This window comes from Musa acuminata, chromosome BXJ2-6, assembly GCF_036884655.1.
Source record: "Musa acuminata AAA Group cultivar baxijiao chromosome BXJ2-6, Cavendish_Baxijiao_AAA, whole genome shotgun sequence".
NCBI lineage: Eukaryota > Viridiplantae > Streptophyta > Magnoliopsida > Zingiberales > Musaceae > Musa > Musa acuminata.
Genome location: NC_088343.1, coordinates 23,714,601 through 23,737,232, shown reverse-complemented (window position 1 = coordinate 23,737,232; position 22,632 = coordinate 23,714,601). Strand labels below are relative to the sequence as shown.

General features: G+C 39.9%; 1 protein-coding gene and 1 long non-coding RNA gene across 2 annotated transcripts; both read left to right on the top strand.

Moving 5' to 3' along the window:
- The first annotated feature begins 9,204 nt into the window (after positions 1-9,204).
- Positions 9,205-10,515, top strand: LOC103988779 (polygalacturonase inhibitor 1). Its single transcript, XM_009407410.3, has one exon. It carries the CDS (start codon positions 9,244-9,246, stop codon positions 10,228-10,230), a length of 987 nt encoding a protein of 328 aa, XP_009405685.1. The 5' UTR covers positions 9,205-9,243; the 3' UTR covers positions 10,231-10,515.
- Positions 10,516-11,601: 1,086 nt separating this feature from the next.
- LOC135615214 (uncharacterized) lies at positions 11,602-21,613 on the top strand. The gene is made up of 3 exons (XR_010487913.1): positions 11,602-11,805; positions 11,898-11,959; positions 21,207-21,613. It is a non-coding gene; the product is annotated as an uncharacterized LOC135615214 (long non-coding RNA).
- The last annotated feature ends 1,019 nt before the right edge of the window (positions 21,614-22,632 follow it).

The following is a 22,632-nucleotide window of genomic DNA, read 5'->3' as shown; positions in this document are numbered from 1 at the left end:
GCTTTAGGTCAAGTGGGAGATTGCTAGTCATAAGTGCCCAGCAAGCCAATCACGTGAGTGATGGCACGTGTGACTTGATACAGAATCTTTTTGCATATTATATTTTTGGCGTATATCACTTTATAACTATTGCATAAATGCATATGTATTGTGATGTCCTTGGATTTGTGCAATGGGAATCGGATCGTGATGAGATCACGATAATGAGATCGATTCACCTTTAAACACATATCCTAAATAATCCCGGTCATAGGTTACTCGAGAGGGACATCGTGATAACCGGATAGACTGGTGTGCTGTATACCCGTCCATATGATGGATGCAGCTGGTCTCATAGCTGCTCGTGTAGGGACACTAGGGATACAGTACAGGTGCTCATTGGAGAATGAGTTCACTGATTGATCCGCTTACGGAATGCTGGATGGTTGATGATGCCTTATTGTCAGACAACGATTCCGTAGTCCTAGTGGTGTATCTGGTTCTTAGACTTGAGACACCAAGGATGTCCTGTATGAGTGCTCCACTCTTTGATACCAGACTTATAGGTTTGGCTGTTCCCAGATCTAGTACAACTGGTCATTGGGAGTGGTAGTCGACCTTACGAGGGCTATTGAGTGTCGATAGAGGATCATCCACTCTCGGTATCATGAGAGGAATATCCCATGTGTTCTTGCTCAGACAAATCCCTGGCCAGGGTCATTCGGGTTGAGAGAGAAAGAGTTCTCCGGGAGAATCCGATTAGAGCGAGACTCAAGTAGAAACCGTATGGGTCTGACAGCACCATGCTCGATATACGGTCTCTGGGATATTAGATGGATGAGGGACTATAGGTACATGGTAACTGAGGACAGACAGGTCCAATGGATTGGATTCCCCTGTATCGTCTGGGGACTACGGCGTAGTGGCCTAGTACTTCCGTAGTCGATGAGTCGAGTGAATTATTACAGAGATAATAATTCACTTAGTTAGAAGGAGTTCTGACAGGTATGACTCACGGCCAGCTCGATATTGGGCCTAGAGGGTCACACACATATGGTAGGCATTGCGATGAGTAGAGGTTCGGATATGAGATATCCGACGGAGCCCTTGTCTTATTGGATGCAGATCCAATACCCACTAGGGAAAAGGACCCATTAGGGTTTTGACACGGGATCTCTATAAATAGGAGGGATTCACAGCCTCATAGGCTAGAGTCTTTGCTTGCCCTTCCTATTCTCCTCTCCCTCTCCACCTCAGAGTAGGCCTGGAGTTTTGAGGAGCGTCGTCGCAACCCTGCTGTGTGGATCACCGCTAGAGAGGAGGACGCTTGACCTCCTTCACCCTCTCCTGAGGATCTGCAAGGAAACAGGGATATACGATCTCCCTAGGTAACACAATCTCTATACGCAGTTTTGTGTTTTGCGGATTTTGCGCACCAATCTTCGCACGACGACGAACATCTTTTTGGGAATCGGGGATTTTTGTTTTCTTGTTCTTCCGCTGCGCATATGATGTCGCCCCCCATGATTTCCCAACACTCCCTCTCTCCACCTCAGAGCATGCCTAGAGTTTTGAAGAGCATCATCGTAGCCCTACTGTGTGGATCACCGCTAGAGATGAGGGCGCTTGACCTCCTTCACCCTCTCCTAGAGATCTGTATGGATTCAGGGATATACGATCTCCCTAGGTAACACAATCTATCTCATATGTGGTTTTCTATTTAGTTGATTTTTGCGCACCAATCTTCACACGACGATGAACATATCTTTGGGAATTAATAATTTTATTTTATGTTCTTCCGCTACGTATATGATGTCACCCCCAAGATTTCCTAACAGTATCCAGTTTTATGCATAGCCCAAGCAAACATCATCTCGGAGTTGTTAAAAGAATTCTACATTATATTGCTGGAACTACATATTATGGTATTTGGTATTCTCATAATTTTAAATATAAATTATTTAGTTTCACTGATAGTGATTGGGTAAGAGATTTAGATGATAGAAAGAGTATTTCAGGTAATATTTTTAGCCTCGGATTAAGGGTTATATATTGGAGTTCAAAAAAGCAAGCAACAACTGCGTTATTGAAATGGGAAGCGGAATATGTAGCCACAACATCAACAACTTATCAAGTAATATGGCTTAAAAGACTTATAGAATATCTTCATCAAGAACAAAAAGAAGCAACAGAAATATTTTGTGACCACAAAGCCACAATTGCAATGACGAAGAATCCAACATTTTATGGAAGAACGAAACATACAGAGATACGCTATCATTTCATCTGGGATCTTGTAGCAAATAGAGCCATAGAAATGAAGCATTGTGGAACAAATGAACAATTTACGGATATCCTCACCAAGTCGCTTCCAGTTCAAAAATATATTTATTTCATATTGCAAATCAATGTATGTAACTATGAATAAGGGAGAGTATTGAGAATTGATTCATAGTAGTTATCTAGGTACTTATCGTGTTCTAGGTAGTTATAAGCATGTTCTAAGTAGTGACCTATGATCTAGAAGTTATAGGGTAGTTCTTACACCTAACTCAATTATGAGTGACATGATGAAGGTAGTTACCTCTAGGTCCTATAAATGGGACAAGTAAGATAGAACGTGTGTACTTGGGAATATATTGTAAGTGTTCTTGTATTACCTCTTATTTAAATATAAAAATATTCTTTTTAATTACATCATATTATTCTGTTTTACTTGGGAATATCATTTCCTTGCTCCTTCATCCAACAAAAACATCATAATATAATGTCTATGGATATTAGTCTTGAGACCAATAGCATCAAAGCATATTCACATATGGATCCTCCTGTGAGGTACAAGATCATCGCTATTGAGCTACAACCAACAGTTAATGGATGAATCAACAAGCGTACCATTAATTCGTGGCGCTATCCGCCCTCGCCTTCTTGAGCGCGCACATGGCAGGAATGCGATAGAAACCCTATCTTGGAGGTGGAAGTAAGGTGGACTTAAGACATGAGCTTGTTGTGTAACCGTTATTATTAAATATCATATTTAATAATAATGTAATCGTTCTCATTAAGATTCATAATTTATTATAATCAATTTCTTCATTTATTATATTTTAAATATTTTAGTTTTTTATTCTAAATGTAACCATTATTATTAAATATTTAATATCATTAAGTTCTTCATTATGGTCCAAACGTTACAAATTTTAATTAATTCTTGAACATATGAGTTGGTGATAATAAATGTTCTTGATGGGAGAACATCTATATATATGAGGATTTTGGTCCTTAGGCTCAATCATCTCTTTGAAGTCAAAAGGATTTCCTACACCGTCTAAAGCGAGAGTTCTGAGCTGAGAAGTGCCAAAGTTCAAGAAGAAACCTCTGTAGAAATTCTTGACAACAATGGCTGAAGGTATGCTATTTCGTTTCCGCATCAGTTTTTATTGTATTTCTATTATAATGATTTAGAAACATAAGTTGGTATCTAAGAATTTCTTACATTTGGTATCAGAGCCGATTGACCTCTGCCTTGATATGAAAGAGTTTTCATTTTTATGCCATGAAAATGATTTGATTTTGGTTTCTTCTTGGAAACTTCTTGATATATTTTATTGAAAATCATGAGGAAATATCATTTTCAACATTTTTAGTCGGTAAAATGCTCATATTACGTATGCATATTTAGTTATATAAAATTATGCTTATGGGTCAATTTTTTATGTTTAAAATGTCTAGTGATCCATATAATCTTAATTAATCAAGAATTAGCCACAACATCCTTAATTAATTAAAATTATATATAAAGTTAAAATAAGGATCACATAAGTAATTAGACATCATATTGTGACTGATTATATTTCATATAATAATTATTATCCCATAGGATCTTTTATTATATTTAATATAATTAATCAGGATAAAATATCAGATTATTTTCATAATTTACCCACATGGATTATAAATTTGAATATAATTTGATAGTTTTACCATAAAGGCCATTTGAATCTATTTGAATTAAGAATTTAGCCCACAAGCAATTTTTATGCCATGAGATTCATATTTTTTAGCATGTTTCACATTGGTAAAACATGCAATTTAGACTATTAAGTTTCAAATTTTGACATAAGCATGTTTGATTTTATGTAGTTTCTTAAACTGTTAATTTCTCTAATATTCGATGTGATATTCCCGAACTTAATGGTGATAACTATAAGATATGGAAGGAGAGGTTTCTCCTCCATTTAGGGTGGATGGATATTGATTATGCTATTAGGAAAGACAAACCACCTATAGTCATTAATACCAACACTCCAACTGAGATCACGTTATATGAGCGATAGGAGTGATCCAATCGGCTCAGCGTGATGTTTATCAAAACTAAGATAACTGCTAGCATACGTGGTTCTGTTGACCAGCATGAAAATGTCCGAGACTTGCTAAAAGCTATCGATGAACAATTCATCACTTCGGATAAGGCACTAGCAAGTACCCTAATAATGAAATTCTCATCCCTTAGACTCACCAACATAAAGGGTGTGCATGAGCACATAATGCAAATGTGAGATATTACGGCTCAACTTAAGAAACTTGTGGTTAATATATCAGAATCCTTCCTCGTGCACTATATTATGAACACCCTTCCATCTTAATATAGCCCTTTTAAAATTTCATATAATATACATAAGGACAAATGGTCAATCAATGAATTAATGACCATGTGTGTTCAAAAAGAAGAGAGGCAAGTGATGGAACTGAGTGAGAGTGCATTGGTGATAACCACTCATGGAAAGAATAAAACTAACAAAAACCAAGCCAATCAAAATGCTCATCAACAGGGAAAAGGTAAAATACCACCTTAAGCTGATATCAAGAAAGAAGCAAAATGTTTCTTTTATAAAAGAAAGGGACACATGAAGAAGGAATGCACGAAATTTCAATAATGGCTTAAAAAGAAAGGTAAACTAATCTCGTTTGTGTGTTATGAATCTAATATGGTCAATGTTAATATTAACACCTGATGGATTGACTCTAGGTCAATAATCCATATTACAAACTCTTTGCAGGGTATGCAAAACCTAAGGAAGCTAGTGGAAAGTGAGCAAAGTCTTATCAGGAAATAAGATGGGTTCACATGTGGAGGCAATTGGAACATGCATTTTAACTTTAAGTAATGGTTTTGTTTTAAAATTGGAAAAGACCTTTTATATACCAAGTTTCTCACGAAACTTAATTTCTGTTTCCAAACTCGTACCATTTGGGTATTCCTTTAATTTTAAAGACATATCATTTCGTTTATTATATAATTTTGATTGTGTTGGGAATGGTATTTTGTCTGATGGTCTTTACCGTATTTTATTACAAAATGATAATACTCAAAGTTCAATGCATGTTCACGCTGGCATTAAGAGATATAATATTAATGGGGACTCCTCTATATTATGGCATCGAAGATTAGGACATATCTCTATAGAGAGAATTAAGAGATTAGTTAAAGATGGGGTACTTAGTACTCTTAATTTTACTAATTTTAAGACTTCTGTGGACTGTATTAAGGAAAGCAAACCAATAAGTCCAAAAAGGGTGCTAATAGGAGTTCAAACTTATTATAGATAATTCATACTGATATATATTGTCCAGACATAGATATACATGGTCAAAAATACTTCATCTCCTTTATAGATGATTACTCACGATATATGTATATATATATTTGCTTCATAACAAAAATAAAGCATTGGATGCCTTCAAAGTCTTGCTGAAGTTGAGAACCAATGTGGTAAGTAAGTTAAAATTGTGAGATCAGATAGGGGTGGAGAATATTATGGTAGATATACTGAAAATGGACAAACACCTAGTCCTTTTGCTAAGTTTCTTCAAAAACATGGGATTGTTGCCCAATACACTATGCCTGGTTCTCCAGACCAGAATGGTGTTGCAGAAAAAAGAAACTAAACAATATTAGACATGATGCAGAGTATGCTTAGCAACTCCAATCTTCCTAAGTTCTTGTGGACTGAAGCACTAAAGACGGTTGTGTATATATTAAACAGAGTTCCAACCAAGACTATCCAAAAGACACCATTTGAATTATGAAAAATTTGGAAACTGGGTTTGTGACATATGCGCGTTTGGGGATGTCCGTCTAAAATCATGATATATAATTCATAAGAGAAGAAACTGGACCCGAGAACTATTAGTGGTAATTTCATTGCATATGCCGAAAAGTCCAAAGGTTACAAGTTCTATTGTCCATCTCACACAACTAGGATTGTGGAATCAAGAAACACTAAATTTCTTGAGGATGATGTGATTAGCGGGAGCAATTATTTTAGGAATATAGCTTCCGCACATAATCATATAGAATCTCAACCTTCCACATCAAATGATAGATTGGTTATAGTTCATAGCACTCCTCAAGTACAAATTAGTGCTGAACAACCAATCATTGAAATTCCATAAGTTGTTGATAGTATTCTAATAGATCAAGCAGTTCAGGAATTACAACAAGCTCTTGAACGACTAGTTGAACCATAAGTTCCTTAGGGAACGATTGATACAACATTAAGAAGATCTACTAGAAATAAAAGATTAGCAATTCATAGTGATTATATTGTATATCTACAAAAATCTGATTATAATATTGGAGCCAAAAATGATCCTGAAACATTTTCACAAGCCATGAGTTGCAAAGAGTCAAATTTGTGGCATGATACTATGAAAGAAGAGATGAATTCCATGATGAGCAATGGAGTCTGAGATCTTGTAGAGTTGCCTAATGAAGCAAAGGCTATTGGTTGTAAATAGGTCTTTAAAACTAAGAAAGATTCGTTAGGCAACATTGAGAGATACAATACAAGACTTGTTGCAAAGGGATTTACTCAAAAAGAGGGAATCGATTATCCAGAGACGTTTTCTCCTGTATCTAAGAAAGATTCTCTACGTATTATTTTAGCATTAGTTGCTCATTTTGACCTTGAGTTGCAACAAATGGATGTGAAAACGATATTTCTTAATGGAGATCTAAAGGAAAAGGTTTATATGAAACAACCTGAAGGTTTCTCCTCTAGTATTGGTGAACACTTGGTTTAAAGCTTAGGAAGTCTATATACGGCTTTAAACAAGCCTCCCGCCAATGGTATTTTAAATTCTATGAAGTGATTTCTTTATTTGGATTTGTTGAAAATCCTATGGATCAATGCATATACCAGAAGGTTAGTAAGAGTAAAATATGTTTCCTTGTTTTATACGTAGATGATATTTTGCTTGCAACCAACGATAAGGGTTTGCTGCATAAGGTGAAACAATTCCTTTCTAAAAATTTTGACATGAAGGATATAGGTGAAGCATCTTATGCCATTGACATTAAGATCCATAGAGATAGACCTCGAGGTATTTTAGGTCTATCACAAGAAACCTATATCGATAAACTTTTAGAAAGATTTCGGATGAAGGATTGTTCACAAAGTGTTGCTCCCATTGTGAAAGGTGATAAGTTCAATTTGAACCAATGCCCAAAAAACAACTTTGAAAGGGAATCAATGAAAAACATCCCATATGCTTCTGCCGTAGGAAGCCTTATGTATGCTCAAGTCTGTACTAGACCTGATATTGCATTTATTGTGGGGATGCTAGGTCGATATCAGAGTAATTCAGGTATGGACCACTAGAGAGCTGCAAAGAAAGTGATGAGGTATCTACAATGAACCAAAGATTACATGCTTATGTATTAGACACACAAACAATCTAGATGTGATTGGTTACTCAGATTCAGACTTCACCGGTTGTGTTGATTCTCATAAATCAACATCATGTTATATTTTTATGATGGTTGGTGGAGCTATTTCTTGGAGAAGCACCAAGCAAACCTTGATTGCTACTTCTACAATGGAAGCTAAGTTTGTCTCCTGTTTTGAGGCTATATCGCATGGTTTATGGCTTAATAGTTTAATTTCTGGGCTTAGAGTCATAGATTCTATTTCTAGGCCATTAAGAATTTTCTGTGATAATTCAACTGTTGTTTTTATGGCTAAAAAAATAAAAGTCGAAGTCGAAGTAAATACATCGACATTAAGTATTTAGCCATAAGAGAACGTGTAAAAGAAAAGAAAGTGGTCATTGAGCATATTAGCACTGAATTGATGATTGCTGATCCTTTGACTAAAGGCATGCCACCTCTGAAATTCAAGGATCATGTAGAGAAATTGAGACTTGGTTCCACTTTGTAATTGCATTGAAACTCTTATATATTGTGAAATTTTCTCATTCATGTGCACATTATGTTGAGAAAATATATTATTACTGAACCAAGAATAAACATAAGTTTTATTCATTAAGTAATATTACCACATTAAGATTAAGAAATTAAATACATCGTAATACTCGCTCTTAGAGGACTTATCGCTATGATTCATGTATTTATTTCTTAAGAAAGTTGTTCGAGAAAGATTAATTCAAATTATTAAGCTAAACATATGGATCAAGTGGGAGAATGTAACCGTTATTATTAAATATCATATTTAATAATAATGTAACCGTTCTTATTAAGATTCATAATTCATTATAATCAATTTCTTTATTTATTATATTTTAAATATTTTATTTTTTTATTTTTAATATAACTATTATTATTAAATATTTAATATCATTAAGTTCTTAATTATGGTCCAAACGTTACAAATTTGAATTAATTCTTAAACGTTATGAGTTGGTGATATATATGAGGAGAACATCATTAGATGTTCTTGATGGGAGAACATCTATATATATGAGGATTTTGGTCCCTATGTTTAATCATCTATAAAGCGAGAGTTCTGAGTCGAGAAGTGCGAAAGTTCAAGAATAAATTTCTACATAAATTCTTGACAATAATGACTAAATGTATGCTATTTTATTTTCAAATTAGTTTTTATTTTATTTCTATTATAATGATTTAGAAACGGCATCGAAGAATTTCGGAGGCGGCGTTCCGCGAAGCAACATGCTTTTGTACAAGGTGAAGCAAAATGGCGCCCACGTGAGACGCACAACTCGTGTGCACGAGATGTGTGCGTTTAGAATATTTTAAGATTCTGTGCAGTGACAAAACTACCCCTTTACATGTGACTCGTGATGGGCCGATCTCATGTTAATAATAGTTATCAGAAGGAATGTGTTTCTCGTGCCTAAGCATTTGCCCTACCACTTCCACCGTCTTCCTTTTCCATAAATTGACCCTATCCTCGATCCACTTCAGCTCCATAAGCCGCAGCCGCAGCCGCAGCCGCAGCAATGTCTTCCCCGGCTCTCTCCTTTGCATTCTTCCTCCTCCTCATATCCTCCTCCACGCTTCTGGTTGCGTCCATGGACTGTAATAAGGGCGACCGTGAAGCCCTCCTTAAGATCAAGGAGGGCCTCGGCAACCCTCCCCAGCTCTCGACGTGGATCCCCGCCACCAACTGCTGCGCGTGGGATAACCTCTACTGCGACGACACCGGCCGCGTGTACAATGTCTACATCTACAATGCCGATGTCACCGCTGCACTCCCCGTGGCCTTCGGCGACCTCTCCGCCCTCCAGAGCCTCTCTCTGCAGGACATGCCGGGGCTCACCGGCCCCATCCCTCGCTCCTTCGCCAAACTCTCACAACTCTACCTCCTATCGATCTCCAACACCTCCATCACCGGTCCCGTCCCGGACTTCCTCACGAGTACTAACCTCAGCGCCCTCACCCTCCCCAGCAACAAGCTCTCCGGACCCATCCCACCCGCGCTGAGCCGCCTCCCTTACCTCCGCTACGTGGACCTCAGCCACAACATGCTCTCCGGTCCGATACCGCAGGGGCTGCTGCACGGAGAGTACCAGTTCCTGATACTCTCCAACAACCGGCTGACGGGGGCGATCCCTAGCTCCTACGGCAAAGGAGACGTGAACACCATCGACCTGGGGCACAACCGGCTCACCGGCTACCCGTCGTTCCTGTTCGACAGAACGAGGCCGACGGTCAAGCTCGACCTGTCGTGGAACGAGCTGGCGTTCGACATCACCAAGGCGGCGCTGCCATGGCACCTGGAGTACCTGGATCTAAGCCACAACCGGATCAGGGGCGGGGTCCCCAAGTCTCTCAAGGACCTGTACAAGCTTCTGGTGCTCAACCTCACCTACAACGAACTCTGCGGGGAGATCCCGACGGGGCGAGCGATGGCATATCACGGCGCCGAGTGCTATCTCCATAACAAGTGCCTCTGCGGGACACCACTCCCACCCTGCCGCCACTGAGCCTGCTACGGTAGGCACAGTTGTTAGCATCTTCTATTATCTATCTACTTTTGCGCCAATGACGATGTCTGCGCGTCTTGAAATGAGTAAGCAAACGCATGCTTTTTTAATCTGCTAATGAAGAAAGAAGGAGCAGCAATTCAAGGAAGTGTGTAAGCTTAGAACCGTGTTGACCGATGGTCAAATACATTCATCAGTTACGCGTCCTTCAATAGTTTACCTGTCGATGAGGTACAGCTTAGATTTTGAAAAGATTATATATATATTGTACTTCAAATATTTGTTCGATAGGAATCTCATTTAATAATTTTTAAAATTAAAAAGCACTAATTTTATACATATATATATATATATATATATTTGCAGCAGAATATTATTATGTGGAGCCCTCATAAATTATTTGGACTGCACGTATGCGACAAAGCTGCATGGCGAGCCACGTGGGAGGCTGACCAAGTCAAACACCAGCCGCCATTCGACATGCAAACATTACATCGATTAAACGACATAATTAATTACTTAGTGCGTATCAAACGTGCTTGTAATTCAATTTCCTCATCAACATAATACGCCCTAATTGATATTTATTGATTTGATAAATATAATTGTTATTAATACTGAATAGTACAGACATTGCTTGGTTTCTGGGTGTTGTGCTGGCTTCACACGTTATGAAATTTGTAATTACATCATCAATGATGATGTTATTACACCATGGAGTTATAATTTCGGGAATAGAAAGTAGTTGAAGGAGAGGTGGAGGATGGATTAGCTTTCCATCACACTTGATTAGCTAAGCATTATTAGCGAAAGGGATTTGGGCTAAATTATAATAGGAATATTTGTGATCAATAAGAGCATGTGGTTGCACAAAATCCGGCACATCATGAGGTCAAGTCTTGAGCTCTAAAACTAAATCAAGTGGCACTTAACTTAAAGAAGGAAAAGAAAACATTTTAAGAAAATTAATATTAAGATAAATAAAGAAACAAAAGGATTTAACCCCAACAAAGTTGGTTTTAATGTGTGTGTGTGTGTGTGAATATATATATATATATATATATATATATATATATATATATATATATATATCACCAACAAGGCCCAACAGTTTCTGATATGGTGAGCAGAATCCACTTGATTTGGTCCACCCATCACAGTACAATTAGGACAGAATTCTGCTTACAGATCACTTCCCTCTATTGCCTTGTCTCATGGACTGGTAAAGGCTTCTTTGATCCTATATTTTCATTGTTTATCTCAATTTTCATTGCTTTTTATTTATTGTGACTCCAATCTAATGATATAAATTACTCACAATTAAGTGCTTAATAATGAACTATGGTAATATAAATAATATCCATAGATGTATAGTTTTGGGCTATGAAGCAAGTGAGATGTCACCACGCTTCTCCTCTCTCTCTCTCTCTTCTATTCCTTCTTTTGTGCTCTGCAGCATCCTCTGCTGGTTCAGTGGTTTCTCTCTCAGTGAATCTTTTCTTCTTCTTCTTCTTCAAGTCTAATCCTGTTTCTTCCTTTTGTGATGCAAGGCTTGACTGATTCATCCAGTGATCGGTACCTGAACCACAAAATCTTGCTGCTTTTGCTTCTGCTGCGTTAAAAATTTGATCTTTTTTCTAGCCTTCTTCCCTTGTTTTGTTTCTCAGGTATCGGGTCGGAGCAAATGGGATTTCCTTGGTCAACGTAGATGCGGCTTTGCTTGTGTAAGGTCAGTTGTGAAGATTGAATCTTCTCATCCTGAAACATCTTTCTTGCTCCTGTTTTGGGATTTCGTGTTGTAAAGATCGTAGCTTTTTTGCTTGTGACTGCTATCTGTAGCAAATCCTTTTGGGGTTTCTTCAAATTGTAGAGCTGTCGTTGTGTTTTTCCTGAAATTCCAGATCATGCACTCTATGCAATCTTGAAAAGCTCAGGTCATTTCTCGATCGTTTTCCTTCAGGATTAAATGTTCTTCAAAACAAGGGCAATCTTGTCAGTAATGATTTGCAATCTGTCTTTCGATCAAGAAAGCGATTGCTTTTGTCTTTCTTGTTGATCTTTTTGAGGAGATCCTACCGGTTATTTGCTTTTGATGGTTTGCTTTTCTGAACATCTAAAACCCCCAGTTCATAGCCTTCACTGGATCTAATCGTTCGAGTAATCTGGTCTCGTCTTGAAGCATCAGTCTTTCCAAAAATCATGTGGTATTTGGAATTAGTTGCATGCTTAATATTTGATGGTTTGCTTTTCTGAACATCTAAAACCCCCAGTTCATAGCCTTCACTGGATCTAATCGTTCGAGTAATCTGGTCTCGTCTTGAAGCATCAGTCTTTCCAAAAATCATGTGGTATTTGGAATTAGTTGCATGCTTAATATTTGATGGTTTGCTTTTCTGAACATCTAAAACCCCCAGTTCATAGCCTTCACTGGATCTAATCGTTCGAGTAATCTGGTCTCGTCTTGAAGCATCAGTCTTTCCAAAAATCATGTGGTATTTGGAATTAGTTGCATGCTTAATATTTGATGGTTTGCTTTTCTGAACATCTAAAACCCCCAGTTCATAGCCTTCACTGGATCTAATCGTTCGAGTAATCTGGTCTCGTCTTGAAGCATCAGTCTTTCCAAAAATCATGTGGTATTTGGAATTAGTTGCATGCTTAATATTTGAGTTCTCTTACCTTATAACCATTTCCTAGATCATTTTGGTGAACAAAATACCTTCAGCTCTTTTCTCTTTATTTTATTTTGCTTTTCTGAAATTTCGCTCAGATTACGAGGTTCTTAACTACTGTGGCAACTAACAATGAATCTTTCCTTTTACTGTTCTCTTTGTTGAATCATTTAGTAGCTTAGGATTTTGGATTCATTTGTTTAGCAGCTTAGAACCTTTTACAGATTTAGTCCACATGATAAAGCTTTTCAGTACATTATCTCGTGGATATGCAGTCAATCATGAAATTTGCAGTGTTTGGAACTAACTTTTCCCAATCTCATTTCCTATAATTGCCGGTACATGTGACTGTTCAAGTTGTTTTGATCGTCTATCTGTGGGTTAATGGGAAGAGGCAGAGGAAAGGGGAAGAAATTGACAGCGGTCACAAGTCATGAGGATCTGGAGAATGGTATTGAAGATCCCCTTCCTGCATATAGGAGGAGGGGAAGGCTGCAGAAGCCCTTGAAGGATGACATCGGCGAAGATGATGCCGAGAAGAATGAAGGCGGGGCAGATGATACGAAAATTACTGTGACAAGCAAAGAGCTTAAGGGTTCGACGGTGCAGAAGGGGAGGAAGAGGAAGAGGAGTTCACTAGTAAAAGACAAGTCTGATTCGGTTTCAGAGGAGAATGGTGATGAATTGAAACCAAAAAATGAAGAGTCAACTGGGTCCAATGGTTTTCGGCATAATGGAAACCGACGGAAGAGCAAACCTCACCGGGCTGCCGAGGCATGAGTCCTGTGCAAGCCAGTTTTGCAGCTTGCTATTATTGTGACTCTTGTTGCCATTACAAAACCGGACATGGTGAACACTTTGAATCCTTTGCAGTTGACTCTTTTGCTCCTAGTTTCCATCTTTTTCTCCTCTGTTCTTCATGAGCAAACTAAACAGGAAGCTTGGGACTAGATATACCACTTCCTGATCTTTGTTGGCATCCAAGTGCTGTAAAAATATCTTTTCTTTTATTTTGTTTCAGAGGAAGAGCTGCGTGCATAACATTTTCTTATCTGTTACTCATGCCATTTCTTTTACTAACTTTGCCATGCAACATTCAAATACCTCCTATTGTAGACATTTCTTGTCTTCCTTGATTGCTTTTAGTTGCGGTTCTCTGTGGTTCTTATTTGTTAAAATCATCTGTTTTGACTTCTCTAATTATATGTTCTCACTCGGTAGACTCTTGTTGATATATGTATGCTCTCGAACAATCATTGTGATTGAACCTCAAGTTTCCTGTGGATTGACTCGAATTGTATCTATCTTCTTGCGTTATCTTTTGGTGTATGTATACAATTTGGGTGAACCATGAAGATAATTCATGGCCACATGTGTTACAATATTTTTATTATATTCATTCTTTTCCGGCTCCAAGGGTGGTAGCCCTCTTTAGTTGTCTGAATTTGGTGACCTTTTGTTGCATTTTATATTCACTATTTCGTTTATTGGTTTTCAAATTAAATGCTTTTCCTCCTGTGTATGTATGTCCACGCATTGTCTGTCTTTAAATTAGTGACATGAACAAATTGTTGAATTGCTTGTAATCTGTAATTATAATATGTAGTAAAAGCATAGCTCTGACATCTTACTGCAGTTTTGCTTGCAATTCTGATTCTAGTATGCTTTTCTTTCAAGTTGTAAAGTTGTCAATTCTGGAAAAAGCATATCTTGATATCTTCATTGTTCCTTATTTTCTCCAGATTTCCTAATCTCCAGCCAATTATAACTCCAACAAGTGTCAGACATAACACTTTTGTAGGAATTTTTCTTTCCAACTCTTAATTGGTGCACTAGACATAAAGCTATTCAAAATTTTTCGATGCATTTGTTGTAAAGATAATTCATTTGAGGACTGTTAAATTGTCTGATAGGAGTAGTAGCGAACCAAGCATGTCAAATATTTGCATCCTTCTCTAGTTGATGTCTCTCAGTTTTAATTGTAAATGGTTCTTTGATTCCTAATTGGGCTGTGTTTTGCTTGTCTTACATTTAAATTATTTTGTCCATTCATGTGAATAATTAATTACATGTGCAGCGGTTGTGCCATTATGTCATGGACAAACTTCGAAACAGGATATTTGATGTAATGCTTATGTATGTCCGTGTCTTTTGGTATATTCATTCTTTGCCTAGCATGTAGAGGGACAGCCGAAGACTTAATAGTCTCATTTTAGTTGGGTTTGGTGACCGTTTTAGGCTTGTAAATAGAGGTTGTGTCATGTTGACACTTGTGAGGGATTTTCGGTCTGTAGTGGACCATTTTGACCCTTTGTTGTGTAACTATTAAGAGCTTGTAAAGTCTGTTTATAATTTACAATGTCTATGAAGTGTTTCCTGGAATGTTTGCTTGTGGATCCCGAGTGAGGCATTTTCTCTAACCCGTTTTCTCTTTTATGGGTCCTAAGGGACCATAGGAGGCTTCGGGGAGGCTGACCTTTGTGGACAGACACGCAAGGGTGCCGCACGACTTAGGCAAAACCAGCTAAGTCCGTGACAGATGATACCAGAGCGGGACAAGCACTTATAGAAATACTTAGCATGCAAACGTGAGGGACCTAGCGGGGCTGCGTTGAGGGCAATCAGCACACGCGCGACCGTTTGGGGGAAAACGGGCATAGAGATGTAGGGAAAAGGAGTCGCTCGGAGGAGCGGGCATCTGAGATTGACATTCAGCGGAATGGCCAACCCTTCGCGCAAGAGACACCACGAGAACAAGCAAGCTTGGAAGAATGCGGAGCGCACAAAGGTTGGGATGGTTGAGTTTGAGCTACGGCTCAACGTTGACAACTATACTTGATGGTGCTCAAGGTAAGCGAGGCGCTTGGTAAATGATGAGACCATGCAAGGTGGAATGAGTTGCTCAGAGACCGAAAGAGTTGTGCAAAGCTCACAGAGGTGAGGGGAATTGCTAACTCAAAGAATTCGGTACTCATACATTGGCTTGTATGCGGACGATGGAATGTTCGCGGCCATCCCAAGGCGATCGAAACTCGGCACCATGGAGCATTGAAACTTTCTCTTCGGCATGTGAAGGATACGTCCGTAAGAGGCTGAAGTGTGCAATGAGTTCAGCATGTTGCTAGGCCTTGAGTGGTGCAGCGGGGGCTGTATTGATGTGGAGTCGCAATCTAGCAAGAGTGTTTGCAGGAGGCAGAACAATGCACAGTTTGTTCAGCAAATCGGAGTAGTCCAAGGGGATGGTGATCTCCGAAACGAAGAGAGATATTGCTCCAACGGGACAGTTATCCAAGAGGGATAAGTCCCGGCTCTCCAAAGGGAGAATCATGTGGGACGGACCTCACATATTGAGGAGGAGTACCTCAACAAACAACAACTCCACGAAGCTTAATGGACTGAGCAAGCGGCGAGGAGTCGTCGCATGATCTCGCTCGAGAGAATGCATTGGTGGATGCATTGCGAGATCAAGTGGGGGAGCGACCCAAAGCAACACAAATGAAGGCACACTTGGAGTCGATATGGAGATCGGACTCAAGGGAGAGCTGACCCGTGGAATGGTGGGCACGAGGGCCACCATCAACTCAATGCAAAAACGAGGAGCGGAGCAACTTGGGTGTAACTTGACGAAGTACCCAAGCCGCATGAAGGGAGCCAGCATAGAAGATGGAACATGGAGCGAAGGCATAGTGCTTTCCTTGGACAAAGGTCAAGGACATGAACTCTTGCAGAGGCAAGAGCAGGATCATGTTGTTCCATGGATCCTTCATTCTGATGGAGCAGACTCATCTTGCATGGTGCCAAAGACGAAGGGAGCTTCTGGGCACATGCACCTTATCTCGGAGAAGCATTTGATGAAGGAACTAAGGCGACTCAATTTGCGGAGGCGAAGTTGGGTTCAGAAGGCCTTGGCACGGGGCAAGAGGACGCAGAGGCGGGTACTCTTGAAGAATATGCCACAGTGTTGCCATGAAGGAAGCGGTGCACAATGGAAATTGTGCTGGTAGGGGCAGAGACCCAGGATCCAGACAATGGTGCACTAATTACAGCGAAGTCGGGGGACTTCGGGAGCTACTAGGCGACGGACTGTCTTAGAGCGGTGCTTCATCTAGGTGTGACCCAAGAGTGGGTGGATGAAGGTCGATTGCCAAAGGAGCGAACAAAATCGAAGGTGGAAGAGACCCTGCGATGTATTGGCAGAGGCCACACATGGAGGGATCACAATTCGAGTTCATCACACAAGGATCAGAATGCAATAAAGATGTCACCAGGAGGTGACATGGTGCAGCGGATCGTGGTGGAACAGTTCGTGGCAATGCGATACACATGAGAAAGTCTCGTGATGGACTAGATCATACAGAGGTATGATCGAGAGCTACTGGAAGCTCCACTTCGGTGAACAACACGACGGAAAGAAGGGCTATGGATTCAAGGAGTGAAGGCCATGGTACCGCAGAGGCGGGTCTTCCGTGCGTGCATCGAATTTTGCATCGGATGAAAGCTTTGGTCATCAGCATATGGGGGCTGTGTTCCACCAAGGGAAAAGTTCGAATGCAAGTACCAGTGAGTCCCAGGGGAGGGACTTGATCATGCAGAGGTATGATTAAAGCAGTTAGAGAGTTGGACTGCTCAAGAGCCCATATTCGCTTAAGGGAGCCCGACAAGTCAGAGGACAAGGTCGAGTAAGCGAACGTTGCTACCAAGGAAGCTAAGGAGAACAGAATCAGTGCAAATCCTACAACGTGATGGCAGAGGCCATGCATGAGAGTTGCAGTCTGTCTTTCCATTGACCAAAGGGAGCTGCTTGGAGAACACAGAGGTGTTGAAGCAGGGGGTCGAAAGGGGCGAGGAAGCGACGATGAGTCCAGAGGGACTTAGCTACCCAAAATCAAGCATAAGCTAGAATGGAGGTGGACTCGGAGGAGTGCCACAGAGACATACCTACTGATCGTGAAGAAAAGGGATGCAGATGCGAGGCGACGGATAGTAGGGCCATGGGCATGGCAGCGCCATGGTATCGTAGAGGCGGGACTTCCGTGAAAGTCATTGATCCCTTGCTCTCATAGAGGGAGAGTGCTTGGTCGTGAAAGGGACCGAGGAGGTGGAGCATGCAAAGGCAAACTCCAAGTACCGAGACAAGGTTGAAGGGCAGAGGCCAAGGAATTTCGTAAGACCGGTGTCAACGAGTTTCTCATCAAGATAACCGAAAGTGAAGGACTTCGGGTCATGCAATAGTGCACGACCAAGGAACGAAGTAGGCAGTACGCGGTGTTGTACTTTTACTACTCAGTGGAGTAGGCGGTAGGGTTGATGGAGAAGACGGTACAATCCCAGAGGCAACCAAATCTATTAGAGAATTACTCCAAGTTGGGGTGAAAACTTCCTGCATTCCAAAAGTTCGATGGCATTGAGAAGGTGAATCACAGTAACTAACTCAACGCAAGGAGTGCAAACACTTCAAGTGCTTCAGAAGTGTGAGTAAAGAGCAAGCGAAGGCCAGTAACCAGCTCGATGCATGGAGTACAACCTCGAAGAGGCGGGCGAAGTCAAGTAACCTTTGCCTTTTCAACCCTTAAGAGAATGGGCGAAACTGAGTACCCTAATTCTCTTATCTATCCAGCAGAGGAGCTCTGCACAGGTTCAAAGACCCTTCGAAGATATTAGAAGACAATAGTTGTCAAATCCTCACCATTGGTGATCAGTGCTATTGAGAGTAGAATATCCACCTCATTTCCCAACAGAATGTCAATCGAAAGCGGAAGTGATGTGAATATATTTGGAAGTGACAACTAAGTGAAAGAAGAGTTGATGAGCAAATTTTGTGGAGGAAGGACCAAAAACTTTGAATGTTTGCGAGGCAATGCTCATTAAACCTCCAACAAGCATCCACCCAATTCAAGCAGTATGAGGCATCTGAAAGACTGGCGCATAGTAAGGATGATCTTTTCCTTCATCTAGAGGATCCGTAGGAATCAACAATGATCAATACAACTCAGCCAACCCCACATCAGAGTCAGAGTCATTGGTGAGTTGAAGCAGCATGGCGGATCAAAGATTCGACTACTCAAAAACAGCAGCGGAGAGCAGTTGAGAGCCAAGAGGCACATTGCAGCTGGAGCAGAAAATTGAAGACTTAGCAAAGGCGAGGAGTTGCAGTGTTCACAAAGGCTTCGACAAGGACGTCGAATGAATAAGTAGGGGAGAATGTCACGGACAAACTTCGAAATAGGATGTTTGATGTAATGCTTATGTATGTCCGTGTCTTTTGATATATTCATTCTTTGCCTAGCATGTAGAGAGACAGCCGAAGGCTTAATAGTCCCATTTTAGTTGGGTTTGGTGACCGTTTTAGGCTTGTAAATAAAGGTTGTGTCATGTTGACACTTGTGAGGGATTTTCGGTCTGTAGTGGATCATTTTGACCCTTTGTTGTATAACTGTTTAGAGCTTGTAAAGTCTGTTTGTAATTTGCATTGTATATGAAGTGTTTCCTGGAATATTTGCTTATGGATCCCGAGTGAGGCATTTTCTCTAACCTGTTTTCTCTTTTATAAGTCCTAAGGGACCATGGGAGGCTTCGGGGAGGCCGACCTTTGCAGACGGACACGCAAGGGTGCCGCACGACTTAGGCAAAACCAGCTAAGTCCGTGACAGTTAAGCAACGAAACTTTTCCTCATTATTAGAATATCTGGAAAGATGAGGAGAGCTATTGATGTTTCTGTTAAGAAAGAGTTTAGGATAGTGATCTGATTGGGGCTTTATGCAATTTTTAATTTCCTGCAATTTTGTGGAATTCAAACATGTTTAAGAAAACAGAAAGATTTGGATACAGAATGAGATCTACATTCATGTATGAATTATGGTCAAATGTGATCTTAAGGAGAAATATAAATCGTGCAAATCGGAATCTGTAGCAAACACTGTAAATGCTAATGTGTACTGAAATAAAGACTTGGCAGATAATGTGTTGTAAAAGAGATGATGCACAGACTATATTTTCGACATAGAGATCTGAAACTGTTCAGTCCTACCTGTTGGAAAGAATAAAAGACAAGAAGAATTATTGAAGATGCTTTATTGAATGCTTTATTGAAGAAGCTTGAATGCATTAACATGTTTCTCTCCTATTTATACAGATTAGGAGGGAAGATTTCCCTCAACAGAATAGAGGATTTTCGTCGTATAGATGGGGAAATCTTATCTGCTATCATGCCCCCGCAAGATGGTGCTCCTGTCAAGGATACCAATCTTGGATCGATGAAAAACAAACAGTTTACAAGCTAGAGGCTTTGTGAGTAGAGCAAGAGCAGATCGCTACTGCTATTGTTGCTATTACTGCGGTTGCGATAGCGACGACGACGACTGCAGTAGAGGTGCAGCAGAGGTGTAATAGAAGAGAAAGCTGTAGCACAGGTGCAATAGAGGAGAAAACTGCAGCAGTGGTGCAATAGAGGAGGAAACTACAGTAGAGGTGCAGCAGAGGAGAAAGCTGCAGCGATGCTATAGTAGAGGAGAAAGCTGCAACAGAGGTGCAATAGAGGAGAAAGCTACAGTAGAGGAGCAGTAATGCTACAACAGAGAAGAAAGCTGTAGCAGAGGTGGAAAAACTTGGTTAGTGCAAGCAACGCCGGTAAAGAAGAAGGCCGCATGGAGGAGAAGAGGGAAGGAGCGGGCAAGGGATGTGGTGAATGGCAAGTTTCGATGACCATAGAGCCTCGCTCGACTCACCTGCTCTGATACCATGTTGGAAAAAATAAAAGACAAGAAGAATTATTGAAGAAGCTTTATTGAAAAAGCTTTATTGAAGAAGCTTGAATACATTAATATGTTTCTCTCCTATTTATACAGATTAGGAGGGAAGATTTCCCTCAACAGAATAGAGGATTTTTCTCGTATAGTTGGGGAAATCTTATCTGCTATCACTACCATCTACGGTGTCATGAATGTTACCTTTGCTGTGATCGCGGAGTAGGATTCTACACACATTTGAGTGGCAAAGGACAACTAGAGATTGCGATAAGTGGCACTAAGCATATGGACATGGTAGAAGGTGAGGAAGTCAATGTATGCAGTCACATGGAGAGGCAGAATAAACCTAGAAAGTCACACATCAAATTGCCAGATGAAGCTGCCCTAGGCAACCTTTTTTTTTTGTTTTTTGTTTTTTGTTCTTGTTCCTTCCTCCACTCTTCATCTCCTCTTGTGTACAGTTCCTTGGACGATTAAACTCTTGGTTCGATGGTGCATATGATCCTGGATAATCATTCTGTGAGTTTTACTAGATGTGTAGTGATTTTGCAATGGCAGGTTGATGGACTTGCATAGAAAGGCAGGCAAAATGTTCCTTGGGAAGGAAGGATTGTGTGTAACTTGCAAGGCTTTTTCAGTGAGAAAGAGAAGCTCGTCGTCGTCGTCGTCGTCGTTGTCATCATCATCGGAAGGACTGATCCTGCCACCAACATGGGAACAATGTCAAATCTGACCAACTCGAAAGCTGCAAGACATTCTTGCAACATGATCACGAAAGGTTGGTTCATTACTGATGCATCAGTTTGTATCACTTGTGATGTTGATCAGCTGGTAAGGGTGATTTGCCCTGCTTATGTTGCTTCTTTTGAAAAGATTATATGGCTTCATATAAGTTAAATTTATGTTGTAACTCCAGAAAGTTGAAATGTTTTCATGTGTCTATTACAGAGCAGTGATTGTATACTTGGGTTTTTTGTTTATACATGAATAATATTAGATTGTATAAAAGAAGAAGACTTGGTATTATATATATATATATATATATATATATATATATTGTATACCAACAAGTTGACATGGTCTCGTAATGTATTATTCTACTCTACTGCTACATGATTGTGCATTTGATTCAGTGAGATAGATACATTGAGTCATAAGTTCTTGTGTGTTCCTCCAGCATTTTCTACCCAAAGTTACACATGTTGTTGGGTTGCCAATCGTATCGTCGGTTACTTTTATTCTATTACAAATAGCAGCAATCCTGTTGGGTGGTGTGCCAATTGATAACAGAGAGATTTCCTCTGATAACAAAGAGATAGATCTCTTCAACGAGACGAGAAAATCTTGCTGCTCAAGGAATCATTTTTTAAATAGACACCATATGATATTAATTGGAATGGGCTTCTCTTCAATTGCATAGCAGATATCATATGATACTAATTGGAATGTGCTTTTCTTGCTGCATTTTATCACCGGCATCCTACCATTGGATTAGAGAACAAACATCAAACATGAAGGTCAACAAAAGGATGCTAACTATGTAAGTTTAATCTTATATATCAGGGTAGATATGGGATTGAATACTATAAATATGACATGAAACAAGATAGATGATGAGCATACGAGAGACTATCCTATCGAGGTCCAGCCATTGAACTCTTCCATACGAATGCGTTTGAACTTCTTGCTTCCAAGTGACATCACATCGAACGCGACAAGCCTCGGAAGAAGAAACGAGGTCGGAGCGACGATCAAAATGTGCACCGACGATATATCAATCGGATACTTGGAATTCTGGGTTGGATCAGCAAATACCAGCAGGCCTTATAATTGAATTACTTATTACCATTCAACGATCGGTTTGTTTGTATCTTGGTCTGGAAAACTGTCGACCTTCGGAAGGACGTAACTTTAGATTCAAATCTCTCTGCTTCTTTCTCTTGGAGAAGAAACAATCACTGGGTTTTGCTGGGTGTCGGAGCTT

Bases quoted from the DNA above. Each gene is read 5' to 3' on its own strand.
- LOC103988779 (XM_009407410.3), top strand. From the start codon at position 9,244: ATGTCTTCCCCGGCTCTCTCCTTTGCATTCTTCCTCCTCCTCATATCC.